This window comes from Leucoraja erinacea, chromosome 18, assembly GCF_028641065.1.
Source record: "Leucoraja erinacea ecotype New England chromosome 18, Leri_hhj_1, whole genome shotgun sequence".
NCBI classification, from domain to species: Eukaryota; Metazoa; Chordata; class Chondrichthyes; order Rajiformes; family Rajidae; genus Leucoraja; species Leucoraja erinaceus.
In genome coordinates this window covers 19,482,168-19,503,104 of record NC_073394.1, presented here as the reverse complement: position 1 = coordinate 19,503,104, position 20,937 = coordinate 19,482,168, and the positions used below count along the sequence as shown (strand labels likewise).

At 40.9% G+C, this 20,937-nt stretch overlaps 1 protein-coding gene across 1 annotated transcript in view; it reads left to right on the top strand.

Moving 5' to 3' along the window:
* swap70b (switching B cell complex subunit SWAP70b) overlaps positions 1-20,937 on the top strand; it is an 81,862-nt gene that overhangs the window by 10,024 nt on the left and 50,901 nt on the right. Inside the window, exons 2-4 of the mRNA XM_055649467.1 lie at positions 2,082-2,222; positions 8,440-8,616; positions 14,702-14,929. Coding sequence (XP_055505442.1) covers positions 2,082-2,222; positions 8,440-8,616; positions 14,702-14,929 — 546 coding nt within the window. The remainder of the gene's footprint in view (positions 1-2,081; positions 2,223-8,439; positions 8,617-14,701; positions 14,930-20,937) is intronic.

The window sequence follows — 20,937 nt, the reverse complement described above, 5'->3', positions numbered from 1 at the left end:
GCCACCCCTTATTCTTAAACTGTGACCTCTGGTTCTGGACTCAGCCAACATTGGGAACATTTTTCCTGGCTTTAGTCTGTTCAATCCCTTAAGAATGTTATATGTTTCTATAAGATCCCCTCTCTTCCTTCTAAATTCCAGTGAATTTGTTCCTCTTGTTTCTTACCTTGTTTCAGTAGTCACTTGCTGTTCACTTGTCCAGTCTGTTTGCTTCCCGAATCATAGGGTGATATGGCGTGGTAACAGGCCCTTCAGTCCAACTTGTCCACACCGTCCAACACGGCCACTAAAAGGATTATTTCCTTCCATCGTCATTGTTTCCTCAGTGCTGCCCCCCAACCTGTAACCCTGTAAAGCACATTTCCCACAACATATAAGGAGCTTGTCCACCTTTTTGTTCCTTTGATTCACCTGGCTCTGCTGTTTCTTTTCGTTCCCTAAGCATTCCAATCTAGCCACTCTTTTTGAATCCTGTTTCCTATTCTTCTCTAGTTTGTCTCAAATTTTCTTTCCCTCTCCAAGCATTATGTCCCTGCACCCCTTGTTCTCATTGAAGTGCCCAGCCTTACCTTTCCTTTCTGGCTTCCATGCAAGCTGATGTTTAAAAACTCTGTCCTTCCCTTGGACATTGATGCCCTTTCACCCATACCTTTTACAAATCTCCCATCAGTATCCTTGATTTAAAAATAATTAGTGTCTGCTTTTGTTGCGATCAGTGGGCCTGATTCCAACATCCCTTTCCTTTCAAATCCATAAAGAGTCTCTTCACCTCCCAAATCTGCACTTGTGTAGTATGCATCTCCATGTTTGAACATCTCTAATCAGATGTCTGACTGAACATATGATTGAATAGTTCAAAAATTGATGTGGAGGTGACAGTGTGACTCTTTGCTGATATGTTGTGGTCTCTCAAATCGTAGACCACTCGTTTCAGATCCAACACCACCACCATTGGCTGGTTGAGTCGGACAGTTACTGCTTGTATTTTGTGATGAACAAAATAATCTTAAATCTTACTTTACAAACAAATTGATAAGTTCAGGAAAGCTTTTCAAATATTAGATTCTTCAGAAAGAAATAGATGAATTAAAGTCTGATGATGTGCATGAAATCGCTACAAGCCCTAGAGCTGGAGGACTAAGTGGACAAGCAGTCTGAACGTACCATAACTACTGTGAGTAAAGAGTGGTCAATTCAAGGAATTGAATCAGTAGGATGGATGTGTGTAGTAAGGAACTGCAGACGCTGGTTTAAACTGAAGATAGACACAAAATACTGGGGTAACTTACAGGGCTCAAAATTAGCGGTTGCCCGGGTGCCAATGACTACCCAAAGTGACGACGGGCAACCTAAACGCCGAGTCATTTTGCCCGGCTTGGCACTGCAGATACTGGTTTATACCGAAGATAGACACAAAAAACTGAAGTAACTCAGCGGGTCAGGCAGCATCGCTGGAGAAAAGGAACGTGACGTTTTGTGTTGGTGACCGCTGTAATGCGTGGGAAAGATGCTAAGTGTGGCGTGACGGAGGGTCGGAGCGAATGACGGGCCCCGGACAGCAGCGGAGGCAGCGGCGGCGACAGTGGCTCCATCTCCTCTTCCTCCCGCCCCCCCCCCCCCCGCCCTGACTGCTTGCCGCTGCTTGCCAACTGCGCTTTCAAAACAAACCCCCCCCCCCCCCCCACCCCTCCTCCTTCCGTCTCCCACCTCTGTTCGTCTTCTCCTTTCATCAAATCAACTGTCATTATATTTACTACTTAGCACAAATAACCAAGCACATTCTCCTTAATGTTCTCTGACTGAGGATATCCAACTGCTCTCTGACTGAGGATATGTTTTTCTGATTTACCAATATGGCAATTTAAAGTGTTCTGTGGAAAAAAACTAATATGATGCTGAGGTTATGAAGGGGGCTGTATTAGATTATAGGAATTATTCTTTATACAAATTAACATCTCTAAAAGCTGATGTCATTAACCAAGTTAGATTTGCTTTCTGAGAATTAGAGATTATTTGCTTTCTGCCTTTTTGTTACATGGGGGAAATAAAGCTCCTAAACACACTTTTTCTGTTTGGAACAGGTTCTCTCACACAGTCTGTGCACAGTTTTGCAAGTGCCTCACAATCCAGTGGCTCTGGAAAACCATTTCAAGGATGATGATGAAGGACCAGTATCCAACCAGGGATACATGCCATATTTGAACAGGTTTATCTTGGATAAGGTATTTTGTTTCATGAATTCATGCATAAAAACCTAACTGTTAAACTTTATTATGTTTTACATGCATGTAATATAAGATAACATTTATGGAATCTAATGGAAAAGCAGATCTTGCATTGAAATTAAATCCTTTTGATAACAATTATTTATTTTGATACTATGCTGCAAAATATTTCTGATTTGTAAAGATTACTTGTAATATATATATATATTACAATATACATTCTTATAATATATATAAGATTACTTGTTAATATATACATTACAAGTAATCTTTACAAGTTATAGTTCAGAGTTTGTTTGAAGTTGGGTTTACTAGTCTGATGGCTGTGGGGAAGTAGCTGTTCCTGAACCTGGATGTTGCAGATTTCGGGCTCCTGTACCTTCTACCTGATGGCAGCGGAGAGATGAGTGTGTGGCCAGGATGGTGTGGGTCCTTGATGATGCTGGCAGCCTTTTTGAGGCAGCGACTGCTATAGATCCCCGTGATGGTAGGGAGGTCACAGTCAATGATCGACTGGGCAGTGTTTACAACTTTTTGCAGCCTTTTCAGCTCCTGGACGCTCAGGTTGCCGAACCAAGCCACGATGCAACCGGTCAGCATGCTCTCTACTGTGCACTGTAAAAGTTCGAGAGTGTCCTCCTTGACATAACGACTCTCTGTATTCTTCTCAGGAAGTAGAGGCGCTGATGTGCTTTCTTTATGATTACATCAGTGTTCTGGGACCAGGAGAGATCTTTGGAAATATGTATTTGAAGTTCTTGACCCGTTCCACCATCGACCCGTTAATATAAACGGGACCGTGGGTCCCCATCCTACCCTTTCCGAAGTCCACAATCAGTTCCTTGGTTTTGCTGGTGTTGAGAGCCAGGTTATTGTGCTGGCACCATTTGGTCAATCTCAATTCTATTTTCTGACTCGTCCCCATCAGTGATACGTCCCACAACAGTGGTGTCGTCGGCGAACTTGATGATGGAGTTCGCACTATGTTCGGCTATGCAGTCATGAATATAGAGTGAGTACAGCAGGGGGCTGAGCACGCAGCCTTGAGGTGCTCCCGTGTTGATTGTTATCGAGGATTTCCACCAATACGGACAGACTGTGGTCTGTGAATGAGGAAGTCGAGGGGCCAATTGCAGAGGGATGCGCAGAGACCCAGATCTGAGAGCTTGGTAACCAGCTTAGTGGGGATGATGGTATTAAATGCCGAGCTGTAGTCAATGAATAACAACCTAACATATGAATTTTTGTTGTCCAAGTGGTCCAGAGGAGAATGGAGTGCCAGTGAGTTCGCATCCACCATTGATCTGTTGTGGCGGTAAGCGAACTGCAGTGGGTCCACCCTCTCAAAGCACATCATCACCGTTAGTGCCACTGGTCGATAGTCATTAAGGCATGTCACCTTGCTCTTCTTGGGCACCGGTATTATCGATGCCCTTTTAAAGCAGGTGGGAACCTCAGACTTCAGAAGTGAGGTTGAAAATGTCCGTAAAAACTCCAGCCAGTTGGTCCGCACAGGTTTTTGATTAGAATTCTTGATTAGAACGGGTGCCAAGGGTTATGGAGAGAAGGTAGGAAAATGGGATTAGGAGGCAGAGATCAGCCATGTGAATGGCAGAGTAGACTCGATGGGCCAAATGGCCTAATTCTTCTCCTATAACTTCTGAACTTGTAAACCCGATGATTGTCAGGGATTATGGGGGACAAGGTGTTAGGAGGGAGAGACAGATCAGCCATGATTGAACGGCGGAATAGACTTGATGGCCTAATTCTGCTCCTGTTACTTATGACCTAATGATGGGGAAGATTTTAGAAACACAGCAAAACACTTTCACAAACTCTGCAGAGGGAGACTATGGAGTGTGAATGTAAAGGGAAAAAATAATAAAGAAATGGTTCCAACTGTATGAGAAAAGTACGAGTGGCAAGTCAGAAATGGGTCCCTGCAGACAAGAAAGGATGAGAGGAATACAAAGTGGTGCAATAAACATTTTTTGTAATGTCTTCACAGCAGAAGACACACTAAAAGTATTATAAGTAATGGGATCCAAGAACCTAATTAGTGTGAATACTTTTACATGGCACAGTTGGTGGCATTGTCTCCTTATGGCAGAATGTTGAGAGTTCAAGTCTCACTACAGAGTACAACAGCCAGTCTGGCACATCCTGCAGTAGCAAGGGAGTGGTGCACTGTCAGAGTGTGGTCTTTCATGTGAGACTTTAAACTGAGACCTTATCTGTCTGCTCAGATGGACGTAAGGGAACCTGACGCACGATTTTTAAAAAGAAATAAGTCAGGGTATTATGAGTTAACAGTACAATATATCATTGAGACCTTGCTGAGCACAGCTGTATTTCCCTTCATTCAGGCCATGTTTGCACTTCAAAAATACTTAACTGTAAAATGCTACTGAACATCCTGATTCGGCAGGTCAGAGAGCATTCGTGGAAAGTGAAACCGTTAAGGTTTCAGATCTAAGACCTTTCTTCAGATTTGTTTTTATTATATTGATGCCAAATGACAACATTTGAAGAGAACCATTTTTTTGTTTCAATATCAACCTAATCTTGCCTTTTTAAAATAAATCTGACAAAACAGATTTGGTAAATGGGAATCTTTTTCTTCCTGTTTTATTCTCTCAATTGAAAATGCACAATTAGAACAAAGTGAATGCATGCAGATATTTGTAGATTGTGCAACCTATTCATCCTGTTCCCATCTCCTTGATCTATTTTTTAAAATTCTGTATGTTTCTTTTTACTTTGTGATTTTGCAATGACGACAAGAATATTTTTGTACTTTTCTGTAAACCTCAGGAAACGCATTTTTCCTTTTCTTCCACACACCCAGCTGAAACTGTTGGTCTGGGCATTTGTCCATAATTGCCTTCTCCTAACAACTGATGCATTGTTAAAGAATAGGCAGTTTATTGCTTTCTGAGATAAATAAGTCGTTTGCATTTGCTCAAGCAAAAAGGACTAGTTTATATTTTAAACAAACAAAACTACACAATGTAGGAACTCTACTTTTTAAAATCTAATAACACTGAATAAACCAAATTCCTTGATCTCAAGAAAATACAAGATAGAATAATCTTTTAAGCTGACATCCCTATATATTTTTTCCAATTTTCTGAACTGCTTCAAAAGCAGAATAATTTGTCCAAAGTTTCTATCACATGCTTTATGCACCAAGAATTTGAGTGCATTTAAAAATTGGAACAGCAGTTAGCCTTCACAAAATGTAAAGATGTTATTCATTGCAGTTCCACACAAAATGCTATAGTTCGCTATGCAACACTGGTCTTTATCTGAAATGACAGAACTTTTTGAGATTAAATAGTATTTTGAGTTATTAAAAAAAAAGAAGAGAATCCTGATTGAAAGGCCATCATCAATGCCATTGGACACAACAAAAATTGTAACGATCAGGGCAAAATATGTATCATAACTAATCTTTACAAAAATAGCTCTGAGAAGAAGGAGTTAGAGTTTTGTTATTGCAGGAAATAATAATTTAGAGTAGAAGACTGGTTTTAAGACAATAATGACTGTAAGAAGTTATTCTTTGAGTTGATTGAGTGAAGAGAATAACAATGAAAGCAATGACCTTGGTAATGTTCATTAATAACCACACAATTAGTGGTTGGAAAGGTACAGAGAGAGAAGCCAGATGAGTCCAAATCTTAGTTTTATTGATACATAATTGGGTTTATTTACTTGGGAGGATCAAAGTTTTCGAGGGAATAAATAGGATAGGGAGTGGATTAACAGCATTGAAAGCTTGGTACTGTTATCTGGATAAGCAAACAAGATGGATGTGATGATCTTTTCAAAACCTTTGGTTATGTTTGTTCAAATGTAAATTGAGCTACCTTAGAGAAAGAACCATTCTTTATTCTTTCCTGGTACATGGGTGTCGCTGTGCGAGTTCTGGTTTTTTTCCCTATGTCCTAATTCCCTTGAACACAATGACTAGCTGGGTCAATTCAGGGGGGCAGTTAAGGATCAACCACTGCTGTGGTGCTGGAGTCACAGATCAAGCCAATTGGTTGAGAATGTCAGATTTCCTTCCCCGAAGCAGATGAGGGTTGATATGGTTGTTTTATGATACTAGCTGTGCTGTCAAGTTTATTCAGTTAAGCATTTTAAAATTCCCATCTGCTATGGTGGTATGTCCTGCGGACTCAGGAGCTGCAGACTCTGGCAGCGGGAGGCGGCTGATCGGGAGGTCTGGGCCACTGAGGAGGAGGATGCTCACCGTCGGGGTTCGGCGTCGGTGTTCCACCAGCCCGGCGTGAGGGCCTGAACATCGGGCCACCCGGGGCGGCGACAGCAGGTGCTCGGAAGGCCCCGACCATGGATGAACACGGAAGGGAGGCAGGCTGGACTATGGTGCCATCCTCACCTTGGTGCCATTTATGTTATGTTGTGTCATGGACTTTCTGTGTTTGTCTTTTTTTTAATTCAATTTCAATTTGATTTTTAATATGTTTTATTATTTATTATTTATTTATTTATTTATTTATGATTTTTTTTATGATACTGCCTGTAAGGGAAATTCATTTCGTTGTCTCAAATTGAGATAATGACAATAAATTTGAATACAATACAATACAATACAATACAATGTGAACTGGTGAACCCAGATTTAAAGCATACCCACAATGTTGCAAAACTCTTTGTTTGGTGGTTTTTGGAAGGTCATTTAAGCCAAAAGTACATTGGTCCACTTGCATTCTACAATGCACCTTCTAAATCAGAATTCCTTTCCTAATCCACCTGATCTTACTTGAATCAAAGAAATTGACGTTATTATATTACATTTTTCATTATTTTAAAAATGTGCCACGGTGCATTTTGAGGTAATGTAGGGAAATATGGCAGTCAATTTTTGGATAACACAGTCAATCATTTCCACAGTCAATCGGAGATCATTTTAAAATGTCATTTTTTTGTTTTTGTGCAAATATAATTATCATAAGCATCAGATGAACTTGCATATTCCTTTACTACTCTTGCTCCACCAGAATACTTTGTATCTTGCAGAGTAGGTTGGGTTTGCCAAGACTATGTAATTTAATGGGCATTACAATTGAATACAAAAATGAGGATCATTGAAACTTATATGAATGTTTATCTTGAACTTTTCATGGGGGAGGGGAAATGGAATATGAAAGTGTTGGATAGTATGCCAGAGAGAACTCTGACCATTTATGTTGTAGGAAGGAACTGTAGATGCTGGTTTATACCAAAGATAGACACAAAATGCTGGAGTAACTTATTGAGACAGGCAGCATCTCTGGATAGAAGGAATGGGAAATGTTTCGGGTCGGGTCTTTCTTCAGACTGAATCAAGGGAGAGGGAGATACAGAGATAAGGAAATGTAAGGTGTGAAAATGAGACAAAGGAGATGGAGATCAAGAAAAATGTAGAATTGTTAGCTCGGAGAAGGTAGCAATAAAGCAAACAGAGATAAACAGAGCCAGACTAATTGGAGAACTGGGAAGGGGGAGGAATGGAGATAGGGAAGGCAAAGGTTACTTGCAGTTAGATAAGTCATTTATGGTTCTTGTGACAGCTGATCAACCTGATTAACCCAAGAACTGAATGTATTCAATGTATTGGCACAATAGATCTTGAAAAATAATGAGAATGAATCGATTATAAATTGCAGTCTTGGGTATGAATGAATTTGGAGAGATCAAAGTTAACCACTTGTGAGCTACTGCACTCGGTATGATTACACTGAGAATTTCATAAGAGGAAGAAATGTTTTCTCCTGTACTTGAAAATGGTTGTGGTATGATTTGAAATTGCTGGGAGTAAATTCTTTATCCTTATTCTTTGAAATAAATTACTTGTTTTTCAGTTAGGCCAAAGTGTATTGTGGCAGGGTGTGGTTGGATGAATGCCCTTGAATCTGAGGAAGCTTGATGTTTTGGTTATACAGTTTGAAATTTTAATTAGCTGGACAAATAAAATCGGCACACCAATCATTTTCATTTAATCTCAGCCAATGAGTATATGGTTTCTGCAATGAATCTTGTGCTTATTCTTGGTGAGTATTGATGGTAATAGTAGTCCATAATATTACTGTATTAGAGACCCTCGAAGTATCAGAATTTCTAAGCAATGTAGCTAATGATTATTTTTCCTCTTTTATGCTGTTATTCTCCTGACTCTTTTTTCCAATTTCATCCTTGCCCACCCAAGGTTCAACCCAACAGCTTTGATAAATGTGACTTTAACAGAATGTGCTGGACTCTATCTGTTAAGAAAAATCTGAACTGCAACACCTTATTGATCAGTGATGACGATGCCTTCAAAGTGTGGTGTATCTTTAACTTCCTCTCAGAAGATGTGTATCCCTTGATCATAGTCCCAGAGGAGGTAAGATTGAGAATGTTTTCATTAACAATCCAATATCATCACCCTTGCTAGATAAGGGTGTGAATGTTTGTCAATGGTTCTTGCTTTTTATCTATTTCAAATATGTGCCTGAAAATGATTCTGATATCAGGTGAGATTAGATTTGACTCTGCTAAATGCCCTCTAAACTCTGCTCTATGATCTTTGCTCTAAACGGAGTTTCCCCAGCATTTTGTGTCTGTCTTCGGTGTAAACCAGCATCTGTATTTCCTTCCTACACATTTTGTCTGCATAGCACATAGATGTACACGCATCATCTACTGTGTGCTTTTGGGAAGGGAATGAATATAGAAACCAATGAGCTGCACTGATCTGAATTGTGGTGAACCTTGTGTAGGAAGGAACTGCAGATGCCGGTTTAAACCAAAGATGGACACAAAAAGCCCGAGTAACTCAGCAGGTTAGACAGCATCTCTGGAGAAAAGGAATGGGTGATGTTTCGGGTCGAAATGCAGAGCGGCAATAGGAGCCATAGTGCCAATGTTCACGGCCTCCCTGGTTCTGAATACCTTGTTTACCTTCAAACGTAATCAGGGTTGAGCCTGGTGAGGAGCAGATAGATTTTCTAATTGAGGTTGAAAGCTTTCACCAGTTTCATAACTTTTCTGACTACCTGATCATCTAGACATTGCTACTTTAGGTATTGTCTTTCTATGAGGATAAAGGGGAAGTCCTTTAGGACCGAGACGTGAAAAACATTTTTCACACAGAGAGTGGTGAATCTCTGGAATTCTCTGCCACAGAAGGTAGTTGAGGCCAGTTCATTGGCTATATTTAAGAGGGAGTTCGATGTGGCCCTTGTGGCTAAAGGGATCAGGCGGTATGGAGAGAAGGCAGGTACAGGATACCGAGTTGGATGATCAGCCATGATCATATTGAATGGCGGTGCAGGCTCGAAGGGCCGAATGGCCTACTCCTGCACCTATTTTCTATGTTTCTACCTCTCAGTGGATCCACCATTGCCCTCTGCTGAGCCATATATCTAACAAATTTCTTGACTGGGTTGTTTCTACTGAAATCTGTTCCTTTCTTTCTTAAATATCCGGGTTCAAAATCCTTAAACCACATTTCTGCAGCGTAACAATGACCTTAAACTCACTTATGGCCTTCTTATGTTTGAGCTGCAACTGATCAGTCCTCCTTTTTCAAATTTAACCTCTGCAGTTTTGGGGGACTATCATTGATAACTGTGTGTGATCATGGCCACAGCAATGGTTTTCTTCCAGTCTGCACAACCACTATCAGCACACTTCAAGGATGTTTTGTTGGCTTTCTGCTCTTGTGCTGTATCCTGCTCTTTGGTGGCATCATCTACAGACAAGGATTCAATCGGCTTTGTTTTCCAGCTAATGCATTGCCTCTCCAATGATATTCTAATGACAGATTTAGTTTAGTTTAGAGATAGGGCACGGAAACAGGCCCTTCGGCCCACAGAATCCGCACCGATCAGCGATCCCCTCGCATTAATACTACAATACACACACTAGGGACAATTTGCATTTACACCAAGCCAATTAACCTACAAACCAGTACGTCATTGGGAGGAAACCGAAGATCTCGGGGAAAACCCATGCAAGTCACGGGGAGAAGGTACAAACTTCGTATGGACAACTACCCGTAGTCAGGAATCGAACCTGGGTCTCTGGTGCTGTAAGGCAGTAGCTCTACCACTACGCCACCATGCCACCCTAAAAAGTCCCGTTTCCCCCCCCCCCCCCCCCCCCCCCCCCCACCTACACATTGAAAAGGCATCCAACTATACACTTGTACTGTATCTACGATGCTTATCTGAGGTATCTAAGTGCTTATGTATAGTGATACTTGTATTGAACTGCATACAAAAATGAATTTCACTGTACTTTGGTACATGTGACAAATAAAGAACCATTGAATCGCCAGCCTCTATCAGATTTTATATCCAAGTCTCCGATTTAATCCCCTGTACTCTGGCAAGATCTCCAATACAGCCATACTGTCTTCAACTTTGTCATTTAGACCTTTTCACCAAAACAGTTGTCTATTTATACCTGCTCACCGCCACTCCTAGATTATCCTGCTTCTCATTCATAGCCATTTCCTTATTTCATTGCTGTAATTTTGCCAAGCACCACAAACGTACCTAGAACATTCCACCTTTCTACTTTTATCCCACTTCCCCAACATTGATGGTCATGTCCTTTAGATTCAGCTGCCAATTCACTCCACAAATCTGTAATAAAAACGGAAAATGCTGGAATAACTCAGCAGGTGAGGGAGCATCTTTGGAAGGAGGACAAGGGCCATCATCATACAGCATGGAAACAGGCCCTTCGGCCCAAACCCACACTGCCACTTCAGCATGCCCATCTACACTAGTCTTATCTGCCTGCGTTTGGCCCATATCTCCTACGATTACCCCTGTACTCTGGCATCCCTGTCTTCACAGCCATTGGTCATTTAGACCTTTTCACCAAAACAGTTGTCTATTTATACCTGCTCATCGCCACTCCTAGATTATCCTGCTTCTCATTCATAACCATTTCCTTATTTCATTGCTGTAATTTTGCCAAGCACCACAAACGTACCTAGAACATACCACCTTTCTACTTTTATCCCACTTCCCCAACTGATGGTCATGTCCTTTAGATTCAGCTGCCAATTCACTCCACAAATCTGTAATAAAAACGGAAAATGCTGGAATAACTCAGCAGGTGAGGGAGCATCTTTGGAAGGAGGACAAGGGCCATCATCATACAGCATGGAAACAGGCCCATCGGCCCAACTTGCCCACACTGGCCAGCATGCCCCATCTACACTAGTCTTATCTGCCTGCGTTTGGCCCATATCTCTTTAAACCTACCCTATCCATGCACGTGTCCAAATGTTTTTAAAATGTCGTGATAGTACCTGCACCAACTATATCCACTGACAGCTCATTCCATACACCTACCACCCTTTGTGTAAAGAATAAAATACCCTCAGGTTCTTATTAAATCTTTCCATCCTCACTTAAGCCTATGTCCTCAGTTTCTTGATTCCCCCTAATCTGGGTAGAAAACTATGCATTTACCCATTCTATTCCTCTCATGATCTTATACACCTTTATATGACCACCCCTCATCCGCCAATGCTCCAAGGAATTAAGTCTTGGGCTGCTCAACCTCTCCCTATAGCTCAGCTCTCAAGCTTGAGTAGCATTCTTGTAAATCTTTTGTATTATTTCCAGCTTAACAATATTTCCCCTATAACAGGGTGAGCAAAACTGAACAGAGTACTCTAAGTGTGGCCTTACAATATCTTGTGTAACTGTAATATGACCTCCTCACCTCTATACAATACTTTGACTGATGAAGCCCAAAAGCCTTCTTGAACACCCCATAATCTGTAACTGTTTTCAAGGAACTATGTACCTGCACTCATAGATCTTTCAGTTTTACAACACTCTCCAGAGCCTTGTTATTCACTGTGTAGGTCTTGCCATGGTTAGATTTCCAAAAAATGCAACACTTAGCACTTCTCTGTATTAAACTCCATTAACTATTCCTCTGCTCACCTGCCCAACCGATCAAGATCCTGCTTCAATGTTTGAGAACCAACTTCACTATCTACTATACCACCCAATTTAATGTCCTCTGCAAACTTAATAAGCGTGTCTTGTACATTTCTCATCTAAATCATTTCACAGATCCCCACACACTAACATTATCCTACACATATTAGGGACAATTTACAGGTACACAAAAATGCTGGAGAAACTGAGTGGGTGCAGCAGCGTCTATGGAGTGAAGGATTAGTCAACGTTTCGGGCCGAAACCCTTCTGATTGTCAATAATTTATAAAATGATTGATTGACAATCATTGTTTAAAATTTGTTCAATTTTTAAGAAATAATGACATTAATTATGTTAACTGTTATTTATGCATTTAATTGTTGTTTACGTACATAAGAATACTGAAAATTATAAAATTCTTCAAACAATTCTCTGGGCTTGGGTTGGTCTCCCAGGAATGTAAATTTAGATCAGAGGAAGTTTAATTTTTGGAAGTTGGAGAGAAGTTACTCTCAGTTTATTTAGTTGGTCCATGCTAAAGTAAACAGACTTTCTAAAAAAAAATTAAACATGTTTCTTTCCTGAGGGGATGTACATGTATTTGCATTCTGCAAGGACTTCCAGTCTGTGAGATGTATAGGAAGGAACTGCATTTGCTGGTTTACACCGAAGATAGATACAAAATGCTGGAGTAACTCAGCGGGACAGGCAGCATCTCTGTCTGAAGAAGGGTCTGGACCTGAAATGCCACCCATTCCTTCTAACCAGAGATGCTGCCTGTTGCGCTGAGTTACTCTAGAATTTTGTGCCTGTCATCAGCCTGTGAGATGTGCCTGATTCTACTTGTGAACTGGCAGAGTGCCCACACTGATCTATCCATTGTCCCCACTTGACTTCTTTTGAGGATAAAGATATTGTAAATGTTGGCTTGCATCAGTTTAATGCTGATAAATGTGAGGTGCTACACCTTGGCAGGACAAATCAAAATAGGACGTAAATGGTAGGGAATTGAAGAATACAGTTGAACAGAGGGATCTGGGTATAACCGTGCATAGTTCCTTGAAGGTGGAATCTCATATAGATAGGGTGGTAAAGAAAGCTTTTGGTATGCAAGCCTTTATAAATCAGAGCATTGAGTATAGAAGCTGGGATGTAATGTTAAAATTGTACAAGGCATTGGTGAGACCAAATCTGGAGTATGGTGTACAATTTTGGTCGCCCAATTATAGGAAGGATGTCAACAAAATAGAGAGAGTACAGAGGAGATTTACTAGAATGTTGCCTGGGTTTCAACAACTAAGTTACAGAGATAGGTTGAATAAGTTAGGTCTTTATTCTCTGGAGCGCAGAAGGTTAAGGGGGGACTTGATAGAAGTCTTTAAAATGATGAGAGGGATAGACAGAGTTGATGTGGACAAGCTTTTCCCTTTGAGAATAGGGAAGATTCAAACAAGAGGACATGACTTCAGAAGTTTGAGGGGGAACTTCTTTACTCAGAGAGTGGTAGCGGTGTGGAATGAGCTTCCAGTGGAAGTGGTGGAGGCAGGTTCATTAGTATCATTTAAAAATAAATTGGATAGGCATATGGATGAGAAGGGAAGGGAGGGTTATGGTATGAGTGCAGGCAGGTGGGACTAAGGGGAAAAAAAGTTGTTCGGCACGGACTTGTAGGGCCGAGATGGCCTGTTTCCGTGCTGTAATTGTTATATGGTTATATGGTTATTTGCTTCTGGCCAATGATCCAGAAATGCACGTTACTCTTGGATACTGCCCGACCCAACTTGTTTGAACTCTTGTTTTGATGTTGGAACTAACATGCAGGATTAGAAAGGTCTGTTGCTGCTGGCTTTCCCCAACTGGTAATTCTGTGCTATTTCACATTTTGTCTTGAGAACTGGAAGAACCAAGTGATCTAGGGATGCATTGTATACTATGCCTACAAAATTGGAATAGAAACCTGAATTGTGAATCTCTCCTCTTGCTCTTGCTTCCTTTGTTTCCGTTTCCATCTCTCACCTTTCCTCATCTGTAATATCTCTATTTCCTTCTTTCCCACTTTGTTTAATCCCTTTCCTGATACACTTGCTCCTTTTTCAGCTATCTCCCTGCTTCCCTCTTTGATTGTCCTGAGAAGTCCTCCTGGTTCTGACCCTCCTGTGAGTAACATCAATGCAGGTCAATGGAGACACAAGGAACTGCAAATGCTGGTTTACAAAATAAGATGCAAAGTGCTGGTGTAAATCAGCGGGTCAGGCAGCATCTCTGGAGAATGCACATAGGTGATGTTTTGGGCCAGGACATTTCTTCAGACTGATTGTGGTTAGCGGGAGGGGGGGGGGGAGGGGGGGGGGGGGGGGGGGGGGGGGGGGGAGGGAAGCTGTAGAAAAAACTGGGCATTTAATAATTTTAGAAATGGAAGTAGTTATTTCATTTGCATATGATATTAGATTGTCACAAAATTAGATTTTTTGTGGCCATCGCTGTGCTAATACAAATTTTCTGTTCTCGCTGCTCAGATTGAGTATTTCCTCCGGAAACTGACCGAGGCAATGGGAATAAATTGGCAGCAGGAGCAGTTTGAAGATTACAGATCTCATCTTGGAGACAAGTGGAGTGGCCTTTCTGTTTGGGAGTTCATAAAAATGGTTGGATCAGGATTGTACTCAAAGGCCATGAACAGACAAACATTGTCAATGGCAATCAACGAAGTTTACTGTGAACTCATCCTTGATGTAATGAAACAGGTAAGAGGAATCCTACAAATCTTGGGCTGAGCCCTCTGCCCATTTTATCCCATCATTGTCTTCACCTAAATCATTACTGTTTATCAAAGTGCAAAACCTAAAAAATAAAAATATGCAAAAAATATTTTTATTAAGAGTATACTAGCAGCGACACTCTATTTTAAGTAATACCAAATCTTACTTGGATCTTTGCATTTCTAATGTAAAAAAACCCTGCATCTTTAAACTCATCTTGATATCTAAAAGTCTTTGAACTAAGTATTTCAACTGGAAAAAAACAGTGACTGACATGGTGATCGTTTTGATATTGACAACATTACAAATTCAATGAATTGTATCCATGAGGATATTTCTTTCAAGATTTTAGTGTTGGTATATAAACCATGAATTGATGCAATGTGTAGTTCATGATCTCAGCTATTCCTGCAAAGGGTTGTTGTGTGTGGAAATCACAGAGCCAAATAGAGCCTTCTGGGTTAAATTATTTTATGGCATTCGGTATTTTGACACCTAATGGACAGTGAGCCCATTCTGGTCTATCCCTATTCTTTGTCTTCTTTTGAGGAGAGAGGTGTTGGTAAGGTTGGCTTGCATAAGCTGATTGCGCTGGCCATACCATCTTGGTCATTGAAGAATACCTCAGATGGGAATAAGAGGAGAAAACTTGAGTTAACATACCCCTTGCAGTAAAGAAAAATGTATTCTGTTGCAATGTCATAGTAGAGTTGAGGAATTAAATTTTATTTATTCTTGGTGTCATGTTGATCATGAGTGAGAGGAAAGCGCCAATTTTTGCCTAGAGTAACTTCAGGTTCCCACTCTAAGTCCTCACTAAACCCCAAAAACATCACCTGAGAGACCACAGTGACTTTTGCACAAAGTCATGCTTGCCATAATCAACAATTTAACCACTTTCTTTTGAATATTTCTTAAGTTTTCATTTGCATCACGTCAGGAATAAGTTAGAAAAACCAAAGCAGGGGGTTAGGGAAATATCATTTGACCTTTAACCTATTTGAATGCTGTTTTGTAACCCATTTAATTTTTTTTAAAAGGCAACATGGAGAAATTCTGATCTTTTCAGAATTTTTTGAAGGTTCCAATCAAATCTTTCTTAGATCTTTGATTTTCTATTGTAAAAATCCCTGAATCTTGAAACTCATCTTGGTATCTAAAAGTCTTTGAACTAAGTATTTCAACTGGAAAAAGTCAGTGACTGACATAGTGATCTTTTTGATATTGACAAAATTACAAACATAGAAATAGAGAGCAGGGAATGGCTTCACGGGCCCCATTCCTGACACACCATTCGGTTGGCTGATGTGATGTAACCTCATTCTTTAGGGAACGTGGATTCCCCTCTTTTATCATAGATGAGGCCCTCGCACATATCTCCTTCATATCCCGTCGCTCCGCAGTTACAACAGGGACAATGTTTCCCTCGTGCTTACCTTTCACCCCATTAGCCAACACATACAGGGCATAATCCTCTGACATTAGTTTCATAGAGGCTCTATTTGTTCAGTACCTTTTCATACGTCTAGTGTCCCTCTCTCCTGACATTCAGTCTGAAGAAGGATCTCGACCGAAAACATCGCCCATTCCTTTTCTCCAGAGATACTGCCTGACTCGATGAGTTACTCCAGCATTTTTTGTCTATCTTCGGTGTAAGCCTGCATCTGTAGTTACTTCCTACACCTTTTATCCCCTATCTCTCTCTCTTCCTTTTTAAAAAAAAAAGAAAGGCTCTGATTTCACTGAGAATTCCAAAGACTTGAATCCCTCTGAGAGAATAATTTTCTCCTTTCTGTTTTAAATGGATAATCCCTTTTCTTTAAACAGTGACCTTTGTAAAATGTGTATCGAATATGCCAATGCTTTACAATTACAAGAGCTGGAAGAGGGGAAGCGCTTAACAAATTTGTAGGTTTTTGGGCGGCCAAGGTGCAGAGACTTTTCAGATTGATCCTCTCACCAAGGGAGCCATCCTCTCCACATCCACACTGTCAACAGCTCACTGGATCTTGTATGTTTTAATCAAGTCCACACTTTCCCTTTCAAATGAACAGCTTAACCTGTTATAGGCACAAAATGTTGGAGTAACTCAGCGGGACAGGCAGCATCTCTGGAGAGAAGGAATGGGTGATGTTTCGCGTAAAGACCCTTCTTCAGACTTAACCTGTTCATCGTTTCCCCACAAGACAACCAGTCCATTAAAAATATTAGACTTCTCTGAACTGCCTTCAAATTATTAATATATTTAAATAAGGAGACCAATACAATACACAGTGTCCCAGATGTCATCACACATAACTGATGCATAATCTCCCACTAATTCCCTGGCCAATAACTGATTAGCAGACCGGCAAGAATTTTCCCTCTCCTTGGTTCAGGCTCTGCAAAGCCAACAATCCCATTTTGTTGCACTGCCTTCCGTTGAAAGTGCCAAATGTAATGATGTTGCAGGGAAAACACATTGTTAAATGTATCAGAGAAAAAAACCCCACTGCCATTAGTTTCATATGCCTTGTCCCTTCCTTTTTCGCTAAGTCCCACATCAATGCTCAGATCGGGCTGAGGCCAACCCCTCAACAAGTGAATATGCTTGTGACCTGTTTTTGGTCGACTACTCGTGGTACTCCATGTGAGTCTTCAGGAAATGCACAAGCATTTCTGCTCTTAATTCTGTGACTGCAGATTTTAAGTATTTTCGCCTATGCTATAAATATATGAACATTGAGTCATGACTGAGGAAGTTGCCGACATCATCTAAATCCCTGTTCACATGACGCAATGAGAAGTGGATTGTGGTATCAAGTTCCTTGCAGCGTTACTTCGGTCGTATCAGGAAGTGAGATTAGCTGTTTGAAAGAATGTGCATACACTCTGGCAAGGTCTTATCAATTGAGTCACTGGTGCTGCCACCAGATAATACCCAGAAAGTATGCAATCTGGTTGTACAATTTATAATTTATTGTTTAAATGGAGACATTTGGTTTTGTTTTGAAGTGAGATTGGATTTCAGGAGGGCTTTTGGTATCAAAATGAGACTAGTTTGTAAAGTTAAATGGTGTTGTTATTTAAACCACCTCATTGCCAGGTATTTTTTCCAAGAAAATTCTTGAGATTAGAGATCAACGTGAAAATAACAAACCAGGAAATAATTTCAAAACTAAATCTCTGCATGCGGAATGAAAAGGAATATCATTTGGTTCGCAGTTAATGATTTTTAAATAAAGAAGAGATTTGATTTTGGTTACAAAGGACACAAAGGAGGAACTCAGAGGGTCAGGCAGAATAAATGGAGAACATGGAAAGCAATGTTTGAGATTGGAACCATTCTTCAGTGATTGGGGTGGGGGGAGAGAAAGCTGGAAAAGAGGAGGGGCAAGACAAAGCTTGGCGAGTGATGGGTTGATACAAGTTGGGGGGGGAGGGGGGGCTTGATAGGCAGATGGTTAAATAAAGACCATTGATGAAAATACCAGAAGTGTGAGGTATTGGATGGAAGAGTTGCGAATTGTGAAGCCAGAGGAATGAATAAAGGTGGGAGGGGGTGGGTAGAAATGGGTATGGTTCAATGGGGCACAGGGAAAAGAAGGGGAGAGGGGTGGGGTGGATGTAGGTAGTTACCTATAATTGGAGAATTCGGTGATGGTATTGTTGGGTTGTAAGCTATCCAAGTTTGTGCATGGCCTCACTCTGGCAATGGAGGAGGCCCAGGGCAAAAAGCTAAGTATGAATGCGTATGTGAGTTAAAACTCCCTTTTTAAACCCCCCCCCCCCCTTCACTATCTCTTCCCCCCCCCCCCCCCACCCCTCTGCCCTGTGACTCATTTCTGCCCTCCCACTCCCATTCTACCTATATTTCTTCTCTAGCTTCATAATTTCCAGCTTTCCTCACTCTCCCACTACCACCCACTGCCACAATCACTGAAGTAGGGTCCCAACCCAAAACGTCACCTATCCATATTCTCAAGAGTTGCCACTTGACCCACTAAGTTACTCCAGCATTGGCTTTATTTTGTTAATCAGCATCTGCAGTTCCTTGTTGGTCCATTTGATTTTGGCTATTAGTCTGTTTTATATTAAATTAAAGAATGTAATTAGAAGATCAATTAAAAATTGAATGATAAATGGTATGGTTTACTTTTGGGTTTGTTAATCATGCAGGAAATTGTTTAGTTTAGATCTACAGTGTGGAAACATGCTCTTTGACCCACTGAGTCCGCGCCAACATCGATCACCTGTACACTAGTTCTATGTTTTGCCAGTTTTGCATCCTACACAGTAGGGGCAATTTACAGAAGGCAAATAACCTACAAACCTGCACGTCTTTGGAATGTGGGAGGACACCGGACCACCCAGAGAAAACCTACGTGGTCAGGGAGAACGTACAAACACTGAACAGACAGCACCCGTAGTCAGGGCGAACTCGGTTTCTGGCGCTGCAAGACAGCAACACTACCACAGCGCCACTTCGCTCTTCCAGGGAGATGCTAAATGCATTTCGTTGTCTCTGTACTGTACACTGACAATGACAATTAAAATTGAATCTGAATCTGAATCTGTTCCAAAGCATTTTGTGTGATCAGGATCGTTCCTGTACTGCGAAATACCTAATTGTACAGTTTAAAAACACTGTGCATTTAAGAACGGACCTCCTTGTACTCTTTGGAAGATCATTATGCATTTTACTCCTGTGCTCCTGGAACATTCTAATTGCAGAAGTTAGGTTGCTTTGCATTACAGGTGGCAAGCAAAGTAACAGCAAAGATCAAATCTTGTCTTAGTTAAAGTCACCACAAACCCCATGTGGAATACACACGGCAAGGCAAGAACTTGGTTGAACTTAGTGCATGCAATGGTTTCTCCCAAAATCATGAAACCCCTTTTGTTTTGTGAGTTCAGAATGATTTTCCCCATGTTATTTAAACCACCTAATTGCCAGGTATTTTTTCAAAGAAAATTCTTGAGATTAGAGATCAACGTGAAAATAACAAACCAGGAAATCATTTCAAAAATAAATCTCTGTATGTGGAATGGAAAGGAATATCACCAGATATACCCCAGAAGAATGTCTTTGCCTGACTGCATGTCTTTCCTCTGTTCAGGAGGAGGTGGCCCAATCCCTCAGACTATTTCCTTGTTTATGAGTTTGCCTGCAAGGCTATTGGTAGATGTAACTCTCTCCATCATTACCCTTCAGGAACTCGATTACTTGACGTTATTACACGTCGCAGTCTGTGGGTGTTGAAGGTGCTTTCTGTACAAAACTCTGCAAATGTACTTTGCTCTGAAACATGGTACTTAAACCTACCATGCTACCATTATTCTCTACGTGGAAGAGATAGAAACTCTGAAATGTGATGTTTACATCACCACATTCATCCAAAATTGATGTAAATAATTAATACATTGTCCACTGCCAGGAAATAAGTCAGACTGTGATTCATTTTCTATAATAAGAAAGTGATTAATGTTTTCATTTTGGAAGTTATTACTTCATTTATCACTGATCCTGAACTTTTTTTACAGATGTAGGTCATTGTAAAATATAGGGAAGTCATGTGTCATTCCCCACTTGGCCTTCTCTCTACTTAAGTTTACATCTGTTCTTGATGGGCTTGTTTGAGGTCAATTGATGTGTCATGTTGCTTTCAAAGATATCCCTGCAATTTATTGTGTTTTGTACAAACCTTTAGGTGGGGCAGGGAAGAGGTGGGAGTGTTTGGCATTGTGGTGTTAGTGGCATTCATGTGAACTGCAGTAGAGCCTGGGTTAGTCCACCAGCATCGCCCACACATTCCACCAATTGTCAGGATTGCTGCCCATTGTAATCCCATTGAGTTAGATTGAGCATGTGAGGGAGGTAAGTGTATTGAGAAACTCCCCGCCTTAATAGGCAAATTACATAAACATGCGCTCATTCAAACTAATTGCATGTAGGTGCTGCCGTTTCATGAATGACCTGTGTTATTGCAATGCGAGTGCTTCCCGACCGATTC